Consider the following 18535-nt stretch of genomic DNA (forward strand, 5'->3'; position numbering starts at 1 on the left):
TCCTAGAGATCAAAGACATTCTTTGCAACCCGAAAAATAAAGATTTATTGATTCACCTTACAGGTGTTGTCTGTCTTCTCATCCAAACATACATTCTCCTCAAACATGCAGTGTAAGTGCTTACCTGTTTCTCATCCGCAACAGCCACCAGCACTGTTCAACAAATCTGCAGTGTGGTCATTCAAACAAGGCAGTAGATATGGAAGTATTCAAATGAATATAAACCAATGTAAAACATCCACGGCAGCAGCACACATCAAGTAAACCTCCAATACTTCCTGTTTCAAAGCAACATTCATGACAATTAAGAAGTGGTAGTTTAACTGTGCAATTGCAGTTATGACTTTATCTGGTGAAAAGTGTTGGGTATTTCTGTTTAAAGTGAACTGCCTAAGTCCTAAAGATTTACCTTTTGCTGCCTCTTTTTTTTTTTTTATGCTTAAATACTAGCCCAGAGTAGACTTACTTTTTGTATCATATTATTCTTCTCTCTTTCAGAAATGAGATGTCATTCCTAACTTTGCCTTTGCTGCAGGTTTTGTGTAAGAATGTGAAGGATCCGTGCAGTGATGCCCTAGAACTGTGTAACTAAACCCAGGAGATTCCTTTCCAAGCTATCTCAGGTCTGCTCTTTCAGCCGGTATGCGGATATTTTTTTATCAAGGAACGCAGTGGGATTGGTTATCTATTGTCAGGTTCTGGCTTTGTGCTCTTGTCCACACCAGCAAGATTAATTTCCATATTTCAGCAGATGCCCTTTGCTGCTGGATGCCAGCAACAAAATGAAGCCAGTAGTGTAGGTTAGATTCAGGCATTTACCCAAACCTTTCAGTATAAGCGTAAAAACATCTGAATGCAGTCTCCTGAGCAAAATTTCCAGCTGCAAGTGCGCAAAGATTGTGAGTCAGGCCCCCTAAACCAGGACGCAATTTTTAAACCTAAAAAGGAAAAGGGCGATTGCCTTTTAGTTTCTGACCTGGTGAGTTTCACTTGGGTCACGATTTCCTACTTTTCTCCCAAACCACAGTGGACAGAACTTGCTGTTGCTTAGAAATGAAGAGTCTCGTGTGATACCACAAGCAGGATCTTGGGGAAGCTCCCCACCCCCCACCGCTTCCAGCCAGGTCCATAAAACAAAAAGGAGAACCAATACTGCCCCAAGGCCTCTCCTCCCACCGCTGCTGCATTAGCAACGCAGCCACACGAGGGAATGAGATGTATTTGTACTTCAGACAATGCCCAAGGACAAGAATAGCTCCAAATAAGCCATCAGGACATATTGGGGACATATGTTGTATAAAGAGGATGAAGCTATTGAACAGCTCAGCACTGAGTGAACACCATTCACCCTGTGTATGGTGGGAAGCGGTTCTCTATGAAAAATAGCATGATTGAGTAATTAGAGGCTGTATCATAAGACATCTGTACAAGGGGGGTCAAATTAAGGTTGCATGAGCCACCTGAATTTTGTAATTTCTGTGCTTGTGTGAAGCCTTGTCCCCAGCAGACAACAGCCCTGCTATACTCATCCTAGTAAAGCTGCAAGGAGAGGAGCGATCCCCGTCTTTCTCCACCCATGATGTTACACGAGTAATGTGAGATCTTAATGCTGCCTTAGACTTGTCTAAATCGCCTAAGATTAAACCTTTCTACCGCTATCATCAGGGTAAGGAAAGATATGACAGCCCTAACGTGGCGCGGGCCGTTGGGGCCAGGTGGGACGAGACCCCCGGCCGGGCCCCGGAGGAGCGCCCCGAGGGCCCGCCGGAGGGAGAGGGGCGGGCGGGGGGCCACGGCAGCGTTTTGGGCAAGTGAGGCCCTACCGCTGCTCCCCGCGGGGCCGGCGGCGAGGGCAGACCCCTGCAGCGGAGGGGACGGCGCGAAGCCCTGCCGCAGCCCCCGGCCCGCCCCACGGGAACGGGCCCCGCGGGGCAGGCCGCGGCGGCTTGGCGGGACGGGGCAGGTGGGTCGGGCCGGCCGGGCGGGCCCCGCCGCAGAGCCGGGCCGGTGGGGCGGCGGCGCCCGGCGGCGCCCGCAGGGGTCGCTCGCGGGGAGGCAACGGGGGGGAGCGGGGGCCGGGGCGGGCCGGGGCGGGCGGGGGGCGGCAGGGCCGGGCGGCGCGCAGAAGTCGGCGGCGAGTTGCAGGCGGTCGGCGGCCGAGCGTTGGCTGTAACTTGACACCGGAGCGAGAGGCCGAGCGGGAGCGGCGGCGGCGCGGAGGAGGAGGAGGAGGAGGAGGAGGAGGCGGCAGAGGAGCGGAGCCGAGCCCCAGGGAGCGGGATGGTGACCACCTCCTTCCCCTCCCCTTAGCGGCGCTCCGCAGCAGCCGCCGCCGCAGCGCCGGGGACTCTCGCCTGCCGTGGGGCCGGGGGCAGCCGGTGATGGGGACGGGACGGGTCCCCTGAGCTCCCGGGAACTTTCCCCGCCGCGGGCAGCCGGAGCCGAGCAGGCGGATGGAGGATGCGATTCCTGCGGCGGGCTGCGTGACCCGGCGGCGGCGGCGAAGGGGAGGATGAAGAAGAAGCAGCAGCACGGTGGCGGCGGCGGGGGGGGGGACTGCCCGGCTCCCCGGCCCCCCGCGGCGGCGGCGGCGGCGGGAGGGGGCCCGGGCCAGGGCGGGGGCTGGAAGAGACGGCGGCCCCTCTCACTCCTGCCCTTTCTCTCGCTGCGCGACTACGGCTTCTGCATGGCCGCCCTGCTGCTCTTCTGCCTGGGCTCCCTCTTCTACCAGCTCAACGGGGGCCCCCCGCACTTTCTGCTGGACCTGCGGCACTATCTGGGTAAGGGCGGCTGGCGGCGGCGGCGGCGGCGACTTGTTGCGGCTCCTCCTCGCCCCCCGTGGCGGCTGGGCTGGGGCCTCCCTCCGGCGCCCGGGAAGGGGAGCGGAGATGGGGGCGGCCGCGGGTCCCCCCGGCTCGCCGGGCGGCGGGAGCGGGGCCGGGGCTGCCCGGGAGGGGTGGGCGGGCGGGCGAGGCGGTGAGCTCTGACACCGAGGTGGGGAGGGCCGCCGGCGCCCTGGGAGCGGGGCGCGGGGCTGCGCCCTCTCGGAAGTTAATTTTGGCGAAAGGTAGAGTTGCCCTTCAGACCCCCCCCCCCCCCATCACCCCCGAGGAGAGGCTGCGGCCGGGGCGGCCCTTCGCCCGCCTGTCAGCGCCGCTGCGCCCCGGGGCCGCGCTCGGCCCGGCGCGGGAGGAACGGCGTTACCGGCGCCTCTTGGCAGAAGATGCTGTTGTTTGGGGTTTTATGTCTTTTTTTTTTTAAATTATTTTTTTTGAACAAACCCCAGACAAGCAGACAAAACCCAACACGTACACTTCGCGAGCGCAGCATCCACCCGCGTGCAGCTGACGTGCTTCTGTAGCAGCAAAGGTGCGCCTCAGCGGCCGGGCGCTTGAGCTGCCGCCGGCGCCTGGCGGGGCCTGCCTGCCCCTGCAGGAGCTGTCCCGGCCGAGCAGGTACGAGCCCCGCGCTGCGGCCTGTGGTCCTCGCGTTGACCACAAGTTTGCACGTGGTTCTTCTTTGTGCCCGGCTTCCACATCGCTAAACGTCGCTTCCCTGCGTGACTGAGAAGTTGTGAAAGGCAAGAGTGTATCGTGAGGTCACGAAAGTACCTCAGACTGGCAGGACGAGTTCAAATAGGGAAGAAGAACTAAGGGTTTCTCCGTATGGGAGGATTACTACAAAATAATTTGGGGTGTGAGTTTTTACCGCTTTGGCTTCTCTGTATGAGTTGCCTGTGAAGGTGAGCCTTCGGTGGTGCGCGCTGCAGAAGGACAATCTGTAAGAGACAGTGTTAGGTTGCAAACAAAAATCCAGTACTTGTATTTCAGAAAAATAAGCTGAAAATCCGTATCTGCTTGAATGTATTTTATTAATACCTTGGGAGTACAACTCGGTGCATGTGTGTTGCTTTTCTTTAAGGGAAAACTATCCCATGTCTTCAGTTAACTGATGAGAGGGTACGGAGAGGACACAGCCAGGGTCTTGTGGGAGGTGCACAGCAGTAGGACGAGAGACAACGGACACAAGTTGCAACAAGGGAAATTCCAATGAGACATTAGAAAAATTATTTTTAACATGAGGGTGGTCAAACATTGGAACAGGCTGCCCTGGGGAGGTTGGGGTGCCCTTGCAGATACTCAGAACTCAGCTGGATAAGGCCTTGAGCAAGCCAAGTCAATTTGCCCATGTTTTGTTGGCGGGATAGGAACAGGTGAACAGAAGTCACTTCCAGTTCATGTTATTCCGTGATTCTGCTGTAATGGGGGGGGGGGGGGGGGGTGGGAATCAGTGAAAATGTGAAAATTCAGGTGAAAAGAGGAGAAGAAGAAATGCTTTGAATATTCCTTCCCAAACACACAGAGTATTGCCTTTTTGGCTTGGGTTTCTAATGACTTTCTTCTTCCTTTAATGTTACAATTAGGAAGACATTCCTCCACCGAAGAGGAAATGGACAAATTTTCCACCAATGTAGAAGCAGGTTTTACTTACAGCTGACTGACTTTTTAATGGGATCAAGCACAGATCTCTTTTTCAGAGGAAAGTTGGTGTCAATTTTAAAAATTTTAATCTTCATCAGGGATGAACATTGCTTGGCTTGTGTGGGAATAGGTTACGCAGCTTTGTGGCCTTTTGACTGCTTTTCAGGGATCCGGGAGGTAAAGCTAGGATTTGCTACCCTAACCACTCTAGCCAGTAGTTGTGTCTCTGCTGGAAAATCTTCTGAGGCTGCAGATGAAAGGCTTGGAAACCACTGCGTCTTGGTAGATGGGTCATGATAATTTTTGTGAGGTGCTCAGCATGTGCAGAGAAACCTTTATTGTGTGTGCCTGAACGTGATGAGCCTCTGGGGAAGGAGTGCACTCTTCTTTGAAAATCGTTTGGCGGGGGTGTTTTTGTGATTTGTTTTTTTTGTTTTTTTTTTTTTGTAAGTGTTGGATTCTCTCAGAAGAATGTAGAGCAGATCTATTAATATCTGTCTGTTAATGAGCTTCTGCACTTGTTATATCAATTAGTATAGGAATTTCCTCTCTGTGCCTGGGCCACCTGGGACATTGAGGAGACAGGGACTGGTCTAACATCCTGCAGCAGGCCAGTGGCTGAGAGGGAGGCAGAGTCCTTGTGGCTGAATCCGAGTACCCACTAAGCAAGCCGCTACCTCCGCAGAGAAGCGGAATGTGCTCTGGATGCTAAGGCGCCCGTTTGCATGCTACTTTCTAAAGTTTATTTTACACTTCCTTGGTGTACAGTTTCACTTGGGTTGTCAAAGTTGATCCATGTGGATGACGTTGCTAATAATTTTTTGGGTACTGGATGTAGGTTTTGCAAAAACGGTGCATACAGCTTGAGGTGTCCAACTGGGAAGGTTTGCAAGTTATGAACAATTTTTTTATAACCAGTAGTCTCATTGTCTTACAGGGAACTAACTGAAATGTTTGGAGGAATAGGTATTGGACATCCAGTCCTGCTAACTACCAAAGCCCTACATATGTACATGTGTGTTTTATACAACAGTTGGACTAGTCACATCTCATGACATTTAAAATAATTAAGCTTTCTTTTTCCCCCCCTGAAGCCACAAATCCAGTGTACAAGCAACACTTTCCTTCCAGTCCTTCCAACCCACAATTTATGGTTTTAAAATTTAAAACCCTAAACAGAAAGGGGCAGTTAGTTTGTAAACCATGTTTGCAGTGTGTGAATTTTGCAACCGCCCTTAATGCATTTAAGTCTACAAGAACCAAGAATGACTAGACCTAAGGGAAAATTGGTTTCTCTGTTTAACTACTTTGTGGCCTCTGCAACATGGGCAAGGGTCATCTTGTTTGGCTTTGGGGTTTTTTATTTGCATTGCAAGTTTCAGTGCGCTGCTCGTGGCTAGTGATGTTACTCTGGAGGGAATGCTTGGATGTTTCTTACCTTGGAACTTGAAAGGATGTTCCTAAGTAATAAAACAAAACTTCAATAGCAATCAGGATGGAAATCACACCTGCATCAGGCAGGTGTGTGCATAAAAGAAAATCCAGGCAGTGTGAAAACACTGGAGTTGAGAAACCTTCATTTTGTTCTTAGGCCTGGGTTACACACTGTGGAGGAGGAAGATAAATAAGTTTATTTTCAAAGGCATTAAGTGTGAAGATTTGCTAGTTCCATGAACTTTTTTTTTGGTGGGGATGAGTGTATTTTCAGAATATTCAGATTATCAGCAATTTTTTTTTTTCTCCTGGACCAACTTCTCTGGTGTCTTGGACCAGCTTATCTGGTGTCCTGTTCATATGCATCTCCCTTTTTGTTTGATTGTCATACTGATACGGGAGAGTCTGTTGGAAAAACATTTTGGCAATCGGTAGGGGGAGAAGGTAGCTATATTCAGTTTTTCCGCTTTGCATCGCCTTCTCTTCTCTTGTAAAATTCTAGCAGAGTCATATGGAGCAAATGAGAGTAAATGAGTAGATACAAAGCTGTGCTTCATTATTTATTCCGTTCTGACTTCAGGCTCATAATAGTTCAGAGGACAGAAAGGTCGGTGGAAAGCTAATGCTTTCTGCTGTCTGTACTGGCTGTGGTTCACAGGAACACGGCACAAGTTTCACACTGTAGTCATCCCATCAGAATAGATCTAGAGGCCTGGTTTTCAGCATGTAATTGTGGGGGTGTGAACATTAGTGGGTTATTTCTAAAGAATGTGTGGAAGATATTGAAAAACATGGCTATTGCCAGTAGGCTTAAATTTGCTGTATGGGGTTGCATACCAGTCCTGGACCATCTCTGAGCTCCAACAAACCAGAAAGTTTAAAAACTGCCAGGCTTTCCAGTAATAAACTGGAGTATTGGGACTTGCACAACATCTATGAGGTCTTGCTTGTTGATTCTGCCAAGGTAATCCTGGCTCACTAATCAAAAACCAACTCCAGCAGTGGGAGGAAGTGAGAAGAGTCTTCCCTTAGATGAGTAAGACAGAAATCATAAATCTTGGACAGCCCTGTGGCTTTTGGGGAACACACAGGGGATTCCATTCCCCTGCAACTGCGGTGGTTTTGCATTGCTTTATTCTTCCCTGCTTTGGCTTGTGATATGTACATGCTTCAAAATACAGAAATGAGTATTTCCAAGGGCTGGTAGCAACCCTCTGATGGCCAATAAAAAAAATTCTTTTGATCTTTAGTATTTGCTGTGCAAACTTTGTTGTTCATGTCAATTAAAGCATTTCCCTGGTTGACCTCCTCAGGGGCCTGCCAACAAGTACACTGATTTGATTGCATGTGGATGTTGCCTGTGCCGTGACTTCCTATGCAAGACAAAAGACTTAACTGGCCAGTTGTGTTCGTCAGACAGTCTCCAAATTACTCCCTATTCTGACTCTTTGTGCCACTGGAAACTTTCAGGTATTTTGGCCAGATGTGCTTGGTAGGCTTAAAAGTTGTCGCAACAACAGTTATGTTTATTTTGGACATGTGGGGGAATATAACTATAATTTTGTCAAATAGAAGAAGCAGAATGAAATCTGAGTGTTTGGGCAGGTTGTAAAAAAAAATTCAAAATATTTGAAACTAAACACAAAGTGAAACTTTTTTTGATTGAGGCAATATGAATTGCCTTTATTTTCTGTAGGGTGTTTTGGGGTGGGTTGGTTGGTTGGTTTTCTTCTCCCTCCTGAAGTGTCTGGCTTTTTCCTGTTACCATGTTAAGGGAGGGACAAAAAGAAAAACTGACTCTCCAAAGCAAACGATAAAAGTAACTGACAGTGTTTTGTATACAAATTTTATTCCTAAACTGTAGAAGGCAGGGGTGGGGAACAACAGCTGGCATTTTTGGGGGTGGGTTGGTTTGTGTTTTTTATTCTGATAACTCTGCATTTATATCTAAAATGATGGAAAGAGTGGAATTCTTCAGGGCAAGCTTTTCTAAACAATAAAAGCACCTGGCATACTCCATTATAGGTGAACAGCATGCTGCTTTTTTATGGCCAGAAAGGGTTATTTCATTCAGTTTTGTTTTGCACATGGATCATGAATCCTTCACAGTTTTGAAGGCCCTTCAGGTATATGAGTGGGAGAAAGACACTCAAGGAAAGACAGTCAGGTCTATGGACGAGGTTTGCTGTATGGTGACAAAATCAGTGTTTCTGAAATGAATATGCTTTTAACAAGGGCCTGGTTATGTTCTTATTGGCATTTTTTTTTCCTTACCATTTTTCAAGAATGCGTAGTGTTCTCAAAAGAGCTCTTCTGTACTTCAAAGCATTTTGATTTTTTTTTCTCTGGCCTTTCAGTGGATTGTTTAATTCCATTGCACTTGGAATTTATTACATTTTAAAATTCATCAACATTGTAAGGAACCGAAAGGTCATTTTAGAAGCTGCTTCCTAAAGCCTTGAAAAGAGATGATCTGAACCAAAATGGCAAGTCTCTTAATTAACTCTTCTGTCCTCTTTGGACTTCCTCACTTTGCTGTTGTGAATGTGATAGGTATTATCTTTTAGATAAAATACGTTGGGACTTCCATTTGTGTTGCTAAGCTCTCACGTTATAAGTGAGCTTTTTTTGGAAGACAAAAGATGTGCCTCATCTCCAAGAAGCTTTTGTTACAAAGCTGCATGACTTGCTCATCACTCACAGCTTGTCCAACTGTAAGATTAACAAAGCTCTACCTAACGCATGACGCTGTCAAGGAATACTCTACAGAGAACCAGAATGTATCTCATTTTACGACTGACTCAAGCCTTTTGCTTTCTAAAAGATGAAGTGGATGCTGGACTACATTATCCTGTCTGGCCATAAAACACTGTACAGTGAAGTTGTAGCAAACAATGTTTAAGACTGTGTGAATGTGTTGTGATGATATTCTAAATATATTTGGAAAATTGGACAGCATTTATTCAGAGATGTATTTTCTGCTTTCAAAATTAGACATCAGTCTGGGAACCAGGTGTTGGATATTGTGCAGCTGTGTACATCTTCCTGTTTCATATTGTCAACCTTGTTGACAAAGGATTTAAAGAATTAATTCAGTTCCTGATGAGAGAGAATATTACTACAGCTTTTTCAAAAATGTATTTGGTTTGGTTTACTTTCAGTTTATATGACAGTAGGGTATACACAACTGTGAGAGGACTGGTCTGCTGGTTAAACGGGATGCTCCACTTGGGCTTGGGGAGATGAGAGAGGTTTCAGTTCCCTCCCCTGACAGCCTTCATGTGACGCGGAACAAGTTGAGTGTTATTCTGCCTGCATTTAATACCCTTTTGTCCAAAGGATGTTTTGAAGAAGAATGTGTAACACGATATGTTATTCTCAGATGTTACAGTGATCATAGCCATATAAATACTTAAAGAAAAAAAGATACTGTGATAAATCCTGTTGTCATGGAGAGATTTTGGCCACGTCAAAGAGGTAAAGCAGGTAGAGAGTGCTAGAAGGGAGCTCCAGTGTAGGCTGAGACCAAGTCAGTGGTCCAGCTACTTTTCTTTCAAGGGTATTGCCACTGTCCATTAACAGAGTCTCTGTGCAGTTTTACTTCAGGAGTTATTGCTGTAATTGGTTTCCAGAGTCTCATCAAAGGGCATCAATTTTTATATGTCTCCATGTGTAGAAGACTTCATGCCCAGCAGCATGTATCTGGGTCACTTACTTCTTGTTTCCAGTGGTGCTGCTTAGACTTAATTTGCAAAAATGAAAGTATAAATGCAGTTTCTTGAAGCTTCATTCACCTAAAGTGAATGGCAAGCACTTTGTGCTCCATCAGAGAATACTCAGCCAAAATGAATCATGGCTGTCATGGGAGGAAAAAAGGGCTTGATGTAGTGGTTTTTTATATTTTCATATGAAATTAGGGAGGAGAAAGATTGCTTTTGCTTAGGGTTTGACAAAGAACGGTAAGCATTAAAGGCTGTCGGAAAGGGACGCTCTAGCAAAAGTAATGCATACAAAAGCTTCAACTCTTCATGTGTGGGCAAAATAAAGGCTAATTTTTTTTTCCTTAAAGGATCCGAGATTAACATCTGTGCTAGCCCTACTGCACTGATTCCTGATAAAACTGTTTTGAAATTAATAGCACATGTCAAAATCATCAGCGACAGTAAGTGGAAGTTTTTAATTTTTTATTTAAGTATAGGTCTATATTGTCGAAATTTGTAAAACATATGATGAAGGTGTAATGGAAGGACTTGATGTGATTCTGGTGGGAATAATCTGTAAAATGGTTGAACAGGTCAAATGAGATGCTAGGACTGTTCTGACACAAAAGCTTGAAACAGTAATTACAATGGCATAAAAAGAGAGAACAACGCTTATTTTTCATATCTCCTATTTTTCTGGTATCCTACCCCCGTAAGCTGGTAATCAGTTCTTTTTCCCCCATCCTCCTCTTCTGATCCCATCATTTAAAATCACACATTAATAACAAGAGGGAGTTTCTAAAGTCTTTTGTGTCTAGCAAGAAACTAGAATTACTGAAACTGCTTGAGTATGTTTTGTATGATAATCACCCCATGGTTTTGGACATAAATTTTGGGCACTTAAGAGGGCCCTTCTTTCTGGGTTGTTGTCTTTGCCTCATGTGAAAGTACTTGTAGGTTGTTAGCTTCTGGCTCCTGTAACCGTCCAAGAGTGCTGCTGGTTGTTTTGGTCTTGTCACTGTCCCTCTGTGCTAAGACAAGTTTGCAGGTGAGATGTAAGACTTTAAGTTCTCATCTTGGACTGGAGGGAAAAAAAAGTCTGTTTATAGTTTTTGGTTTGGTGGGTTTTAGGTTTGGGTTTTTTTGGCGGGGAGGGGGAAGGGAAGTTGTGACTTTGCACCTGCTGCTGACCCCCTGAGAGCGCTGTTTTACATTGCAGCGCCGTGAAAGGATGCCCTGTGTGCTTCTGCTGCTACGAGTACAGCCAAGGGGGTGAATAGCCACTCTGTGCACTCATGTGAGTGTGTATGAACACACTTACAAAATAAACTACTGCACTGTTATTCAAGGCAGATAATTTTTAAGTATGTGTTTACAGCCCTTTCTAATTGGACTGTCTTTCCTGAAGAACGGGGTGAATGGGGGAAGTCCCCCTGCCCCTCTTCTGTGCTGTTGCGCTTTTGGAGCAGTAAGTTTTGAAGCCAGGGCTTGCAAGGGTCCAGGGGCTGCTTGTTCTTACCACGGGGGCAAGAAAGAGATGAGAATCCTTTTGAAATTGGTGAGAATTAAGTTGCTCCTTGGATCTCACTGTAAGATTTATATCACTCTCAGCTATTTAGCTGGATTTCCTGTCTTATCAGTGAGGGGACAGAGCCACTTCTAGGTCATTACAGTTTATGATAGACATATGATGCAAGTAGGATCAGCCCTTTTCAGAGATGTCAGTCATCTGTAGCCTGTTGCCGTTAACTCGGAAGGGAACACCAGGCTTGAGTATGCTGCCGCTGCCTTTCCCTGGGCAGCGGAGGTGCTTGCCTGTAAGACCTAATCTGACCAGTGCGGCAGTGGCTCAGAAGCATAAGCTAAAAGCTTGTGGTTTTAAAAAAATATTTATTATTATTATTTTTTAACTTTCAAATGAAAGCTGTGGAAAATGATGACACATGATTTTTCACCAAGGAAAGTTTCTTCATCGTTATTGGTGAGCAAGCAAGTAGATTTTCAAACATAACTTATGTTTATATAATGAGGCATTTGTTTTTCTTTGTTTTAGAATCTGGGTTAGAGGATGTTTGGAGACTGGAGGGGTGGATAGGAAGTGGAGAGCAATTATTTGACTGAAATTTATTTTTCTCTCCTGCTCTTTAGAGCCGCACTGAGGGAAGCAGACCCTCTTGTGCAGCAAATAGATGTTTGGCTTTGTTTGTAAGTGGAAGCACAATGATTACGATTGTATTATGGTTTCTGAGTACTAATGCTTTAGAAGCAGACATTTGGATGCTTGCCAAAGCTAGCTTCTTATCACACTTCATGATTTAGGGTAGAGGCCATCAGGAGGCTGGGATGGAGATCATGGAGCCCATGGTGGTTAGAGTAAAGCAGCAAGTTCTTTACTCAATGTAGTAGGTTTAGTAATATCTAGTATATGTAAATAGTACGTTTTAGCACCCCTGAGAATGTCTGTTTTAAAAACCTCTACTGGTCAAGTGGACGGTTGGCTCAGTTTAATGTATTTGCCCCAGAGAGAGGATGCCAACAAACTGCTAGCAAGTGATAAATCTGAGATGAGCTACCAGGGGCTGGACTAAAAGCTTCTAGTCAAGGGGATTTGACTTACTGTTTCCACTTTTTTTTATTTCAGTTTGGAAACTCCTGGGCATTTAGGGAGGAGGAGGTGCTCTCTACAACTGTCCTTGTAGTTTAACAATAGGTGTTTCTAAAACACATACAACAAATTTGTAACAAATAAGTGAACGTTTCATAACTTTTGCCTAATTACTACTAGGGACTATTGTGAAGTCTCTGTTGTTGCTTGGATTTTGATCAGAATGGCAGGTTACTTTGGAGGAAACTATGATTGTCTCAAAGATTTTTACACGGTGTTTTAACCCAGATTTCAAAGCTTGGTCTTGAAATCTAAATTCTAGTTACGTATTTTTTTACCTTTTAAGATCTCCTAAACTTTGGGAATTCTTGCGCAGATTAGAACTTGCGCTGTTTGGTTTTTGTTTTTGTTTTAAATTGTCTATTTGGAATATGAAGTTGTGCACTTTTGCTCCATGGCAGTGACTTGTGTTGAAACAGACACAGACCTGAAGGCGTTGGGGCAGATGGGAAGATGTGAGAAGAAACCAAGCCTTATGATGCTGTTTCAAAAAGCGTTCGAGAATTGTCTCACAATATACCAGTTTCAGCTTCAATTTCAGATGACACAGTAATTTTGTGAATGCCTACAGTAATTGATTGTTGTTATCATGACTTGGTTTATCTCATAGCAATTAGCAGGAGGTAGCATTAACTATGGCCACTTTTTTTCTTTTTGTGTCAGAAAGGAGTTAAATACAGTACGGATGTAGTCTCTTTTTCTTCAGGCTCATTTTCTCTCACATGTTTTTCTTATTGCCTTACAAGATGTGATCATATCCTCTTCCTTCCACTCCTCTTGTATTTACAGGTAGTTGCCCAGTCGCCGTGTTAATCTGCTCCTGTAAAATACTAGACCATGTTTAGCAGGTGGTGGTTTCCAAGCCATGTCTTGCTGGTGGTTCTACTTCCTTCAGCCAGGTTCTCCTTCCTCAGTGGCTTGCATTATAAAGCAAATACTCTTGCTTATTTTGCCTGACCTACATGTAGAGAAGAGCCATCTGAATCTGCGTTGAAAATCAGAAGTAGGTGGGATCTTAGAAGTGTCCCATGAGTAGCCCATGCCTTTGCATTCTTCAAAGGAAAAATGCTAATGAGGTACTTTGAAATACACAGAAGGATCTTGGAGCTGGAATGTTGTTAGACCTCTTCTGTACAAGTTTGATGAGATTACAAGTAGAAATTGCATTCAGAGTGGGCAGTACAGTGCCAAGAAGAGATTTTTAAGTGGGAGAGAACTAGTGGGGGGAAGAGAGGACAGACAGGTATCTTGATGATTGGAAAAAGTTACACAAGATTTAGACTGTGTATGGCTTGTCTGTAAGGCCCTGACTCTTTCTTTGAGAGGGTGCCCCTGAAGTCAGCAGGGAGAAGGAGAGGTAGAAGTATCTCCAAAGAGCAACTCGGGCTACCTGTGTCTTTATTACAGCTGAGCCCCTGACTTGTGCACAGAGAAATGTTTAAAATTTGATGGGAAGAGTCTGGGTCATCATGGTATTTATTCTTAGAAGTGATGGTTGACTACCAGTGGAAGGCTTCCAAAGAGGAGGAGGAGGAGGGGGGAGAGGGGCCTGGAAGTTACACTAGCAGGACTTTTTAGATGGATAGGTCACTTCACGTCAGTGGGTCGTTGAAAGCTGAGGGCTTAGGATGTCTAAAAACAAAGACTACATAAAGCACTGGAAAAACAGCACTGCAAGGAGTATCTGTCCCTTCTTGATGGGTGGATTTGATGCCATGTTTGTTTCTCCCTAAGTCTTGCAGTTCCATGAAAAGAGTGTGTGAGAACAGCTTTGATATAATTGGAAGTGTTGCAGCAGATATTGTAAGGCAAAGGCTGTGAAACTGCTGATATCTCAGTTCCTTTCATATCTGCAGCTGATTGTTCTTTCCTAGCAGAACTTCCCATACAAATGAACATATTTCTTTTATGTTGCCCATTGGGAGATATCACAATAAGTAAATTAGGATAAATAACAAAATAGCAGGACCTAAACCCTACCACCTGTGGTTGTTTGAGTTTTCTTTTATTGGGGGATTGTGTTTTGTTTTGGTTTGTTTCCCCAGTTGTGTAATTTTGGTCATCGCTGCATCTATGCAACAGGCAAATAGAGGTAGCTGTATAGGTAAGTGAATAATCGCAAATGTATTGCCTACCATTAAGACCAGGCATGGAGGCAGGAGAGACTGTGAGTTAGTGGCAATCTGAAGATGCATTGCTGCTTGCTGGCTGCCTCTGGTTTCAACACTTCCTCAATGTGGGAGGAAAGACAAGTTTGTTTTATGGAAATCAAGGAAGAGCTGCTGTAGATACGCATCCCCTGGTTGTTCAGTATTTCCCAAGTAATTAACTGTCTGACAAAACTAAATGATTTTCAGCTGTCCTCACAGAATCCCAGCGGTTGAGGTTGAAAGGGACCTCTGGAGGTCGTCTGTTCCAACTCCCCGTGCTCAAGTAGGGCCACCTAGGGCTGGTTGCTCAGGACCATGTCCAGGAGGCTTTGGAGTATCTCCAATGATGGATACACACAACCTCCCTGGGCAACCTGTGCCAGTGCCTGGTCACCCTCACAGTGAAAAGTGTTTCCTGATGTTCAGCAGGAACCTCCTGTGTTTCAGTTTGTGCCTGTTGCCTCTGGCCCTGTCACTGGGCACCACTGAGAAGAGCCTGGCTCTGCTGCTGTCTCCCTTCAGGTATTTGTATACATTGACAAGATCCCCCTGAGTCTTCACATCTCCAGGCTGAACAGTCCCAGCTCTGAGTCCCAGCTCATATGTAAGGTGCTCCAGTCCCTTCATCATCTTCATGGCCCTTCACTGGTCTCTCTCCAGTATGTCCATGTCTCTTGTACTGAGGATCCCAAAACTGGACACAGTGTACTCCAAAAGTGGCCCCACCTTCTGGACAAGGGAATGTGATCTGAGAAGTCTTTTGGAAAGTAGGGGCTGCTTAGGAGGTCTTTTTCAGCACATATAAGAGGGAGAGAGGAATCTGTGTAAATACCACATACTTGCACGTTGTCTTTCTCTTGCAGGTTTGTTTCTTGAATCACTTTTGAGCTGATGGAAGTTCATGTTAAGAACTCAATAATATTACCACATTTTTGCTTGTGAAGCAGCCGTTCTCAGAAGTGTGATGAAATGTAAGCTGAGGTAGTAACTGCTTCTTTCAGTAACTGCGAGCTCTCTACGTTGCCTCAATAATAATGAGCAAAACTAATCACTTAATTTCATCTATTAAAGAATATTTTTCTGGCGAGTCAGTCAAATTTGGTGTGAGTTATTTCGTCTTCTGATAAACAGCCTTATTCTATTAAGCCTGTTGCATTTTCCCCTCTCTAGTTTTGAATTTAATACTTGTCTCATCTAATCAATGAGGCAAATTTTGACAAAGTTCTGGGATTCTTTATAGCTCAGTGGTTGTCTGGTTTTTTGCACTATGCTACATGGAAATAGCTGACAGCTTTGCTTTTCTTTTTCCCTGAAACGTTTTGGTTATGAACGTTAGAAGCTGAAAGATTTTTAAATAGCATGTCCTGTTTTTCACCTTTTCACCCCAGCTCAAATATAGCTGAGATTGACAGTAAGTGGATCTTATTACTGTGCTGAGGTGTTCAGTGACTCATGTGCAGTAAATTCATTGTGTAAGTTGTTGTGATACCATTGCTGGCATGGCCACTCTCCTCCTTGCTCTGCTGGCTCAAGGATGCAGCATGTCGGGCCAGTATGGGAGTCTGTAGTGGCAGTGGAGGATCCAGTGGGTTTTATCTGGTGGGGATCCCAATGGGCATGTTCCTCCCCCTTTCTGTGTGCTGTGGTGCTGGGCTTGGTGCTGCCGTATGCACTGTCCATGCTTAGCGCAAGAGGAAAATGAGGTTTGGAAGGATGTTTCTGAAGGTTATAAAGCTTATGGGGGGCGTGGACCCAACCATCCTCAAGGTAAGTGTTGTGCCTGTATAGTGGATTTCTTGGTCCTATTCTGCTCCATACTTAGAGGTGTGTGTTTGGAGCTATTGTATTAATGATTAATTTATTCCTTTAAAAGAAAGCAAGCTTGGAATTTTCTGCTGATATTATAGACCAAGAAATCTTTCCATATTCTGCAAAAGCTGCTGCTAAGTGTCCTCCTTGCTTCCTCTTCTCTCTCTGTCACTACTGACCACAGAGTACAACTTTCTGCTATTTAGGCCCATAAGCAGTTTCCATCTAGCAGGTCAAAGAGGAAGATAATTATTACTTTTTTTTTAAGTTAAAGGGCACAGGTAGGCCACATGCCTTTCTTGGTGTCATTCGACTGATCAATAGCAGTATCAAGAACAGGGCCATGATTCCTTCCCTGCATTCTTAGAAGGGCAGGTGTTTGCCTGGAAATGTGTACAGCATGTCCGACAAAACAATCATGCTCAGCAATAAGGAAACTCTGCTGTTTGCCCTTATCTCAGCACTTACCTGCCTCTCCTGATTGGGGTGATTTGAGTTTGCACAATCTGTGGGTTTTATATCTGTACAACTTTCCTGAAAAGTAGTGAATTTGCTTTTCTGATGGGGCTTCTGAAGCACAAGATGGTTCAGGGAAGTGTGAAGCCAGGTCTGTCAAACTGTGGAGCAGCTCTTGTCTAGCAGAGCCTCCATCCAGCATAGATATGGAAACTCATATTTTTCCTGTCTGCAAGCTGCAACTTTTTAGAGTCTTTCCTCACCCTGTTCCCATCAGCAGGGAAGCTGGCTACTGCAGAGCTGTGTGTCGGGCTCAGGGCTCGCAAAATGACAGGGAAGTGTGTGGGAGGAGGTGATAGCTGGGAGAGGAAAAAGTGGGGTGAGAAGACGACAGGTTGCTGGGTACAAGTTTCCCGATTTAAGCTAGAACAGTATACCTTTTAATGTAATCTGCTTAACATGAGCCTACGAGAGACAGGAATAGTACTGGGGGAGCAGATAAATGATAAACAGCATGTTAAGGAGCCTATTCCCACTGAAAGTATTTCTTGCCGCTTTCTGCAGCTGTCTTCGACACCTCTGTGGAATTTGCACAGCAAAGTGTCTACTGTGGGTGAAAAAAGTTGTAGTTGATGCGTAGATGTTAAAACAGCTGCTTTATATAGCCAGTATGGCTTAAAAGCTGTATAGTCAACTTCAGAAATGTTTCCTTATGTTATTCATTCTGAACACAGAAAAATTTTTAACACAAAGGAGCTCATAATGTGAGGGAGTCAATGAGAGGCTCATGCAAATTTTATCCATCTCTTAGGCCCTCTGGCTATTTTTGGCTAACACTTTACATCCACAGATTTCCTTAATTCTGAAGTAACAGAAAAATGACCAGAGAACTTGTTTTCTCATTCTAACAGAATCATTGCCGTGTCACGAGCACAAATAATTATGAAACTTTGAGGCAGATCAGTTGAATGGCTTATGCTGTAGCTCTGCTCTTGCAGCATGATTATGTTTTGGCTCACAAAGTATGAAAATATTCTGTTTTCAGGCAGAGTACTCTGGATCCTCATTCAAGCTTGAAATTTAATTTTTGTAAGAAATAAATGTGGTGGTCTCGGACTATTCCTTTGTGAATATGGTCTAAATCAGAGAAAATAAGAAACCCACAGTGGTTCAATATATAGTTAAGTCCAAGTTAAAAATGACAGGTTTAGCTATTCAGTCGTAATATGGCCCTGGTTAAAAATATTTCCTTACTCATACTCTATAAATAACATCATAAGTATGGTTTACACTCTTTCTCCAAACACCCATGCTTCACTTCTGTTCTAGACACTTTGCTCTCCTGATCTCTGACTGCTCTGGGTCCTGCTTGCTGGCCAGGCATCTCTCATTTTCAATAAATATCTTACTTGCTTTAGTGGCATGCTGGTGCATGGAATGGTTCATGGATTGCAGAACTGAGGACTTCTAGTTCCTGATGCTGCGTGACTAGGTAGATTCCTTAGTACAAACTTATTGCATTTGGTCATACTGCACAGAAGCTTGTAACACTGTGCCAGTGACACCTATAGTTTGGCAAATGCTTCTGCTCAACTCGGAAAGAAGGTTGGAGGGAAGAACGAGGAAGAGGAAAGTTGTAAGCATTCTTTCTCTTTCCTTCCTTCACTCTGTTTTTGGACACTTTGTTATAAGTGATGTTAGCACTAATGTGAGACTTAATGTGTTCTGACTCCTGCAGCTGTATTTTGTGAACCACAAGAAACAGTTTATAGAAAGTATAAACTTGTGAAATGGTCTTTTGTGTGCTTTTGAATGCATTGCAGTTTCTTTGACCAACAA

At 44.9% G+C, this 18535-nt stretch overlaps 1 protein-coding gene across 4 annotated transcripts in view; it reads left to right on the forward strand.

Annotated features, from left to right (window-relative positions):
• The first annotated feature begins 2088 nt into the window (after window positions 1-2088).
• The window catches only part of UST (uronyl 2-sulfotransferase), a 179868-nt gene continuing 163421 nt past the window's right edge, over window positions 2089-18535 (forward strand). For 2 of the 4 annotated variants that reach the window (XR_010372169.1, XM_064447003.1), the window contains exon 1: window positions 2089-2780. Coding sequence is in view for 3 of the 4 variants with exons in the window: in XM_064447003.1 (XP_064303073.1) it covers window positions 2513-2780 (268 nt within the window). In the remaining variant the exon portion in view is untranslated. The remainder of the gene's footprint in view (window positions 2781-18535) is intronic. The other 2 variants (XM_064447004.1, XM_064447005.1) reach the window with 2 other exon arrangements.

The sequence above is a fragment of the Phalacrocorax carbo genome, chromosome 3 (assembly GCF_963921805.1).
Source record: "Phalacrocorax carbo chromosome 3, bPhaCar2.1, whole genome shotgun sequence".
Lineage (NCBI taxonomy): Eukaryota > Metazoa > Chordata > Aves > Suliformes > Phalacrocoracidae > Phalacrocorax > Phalacrocorax carbo.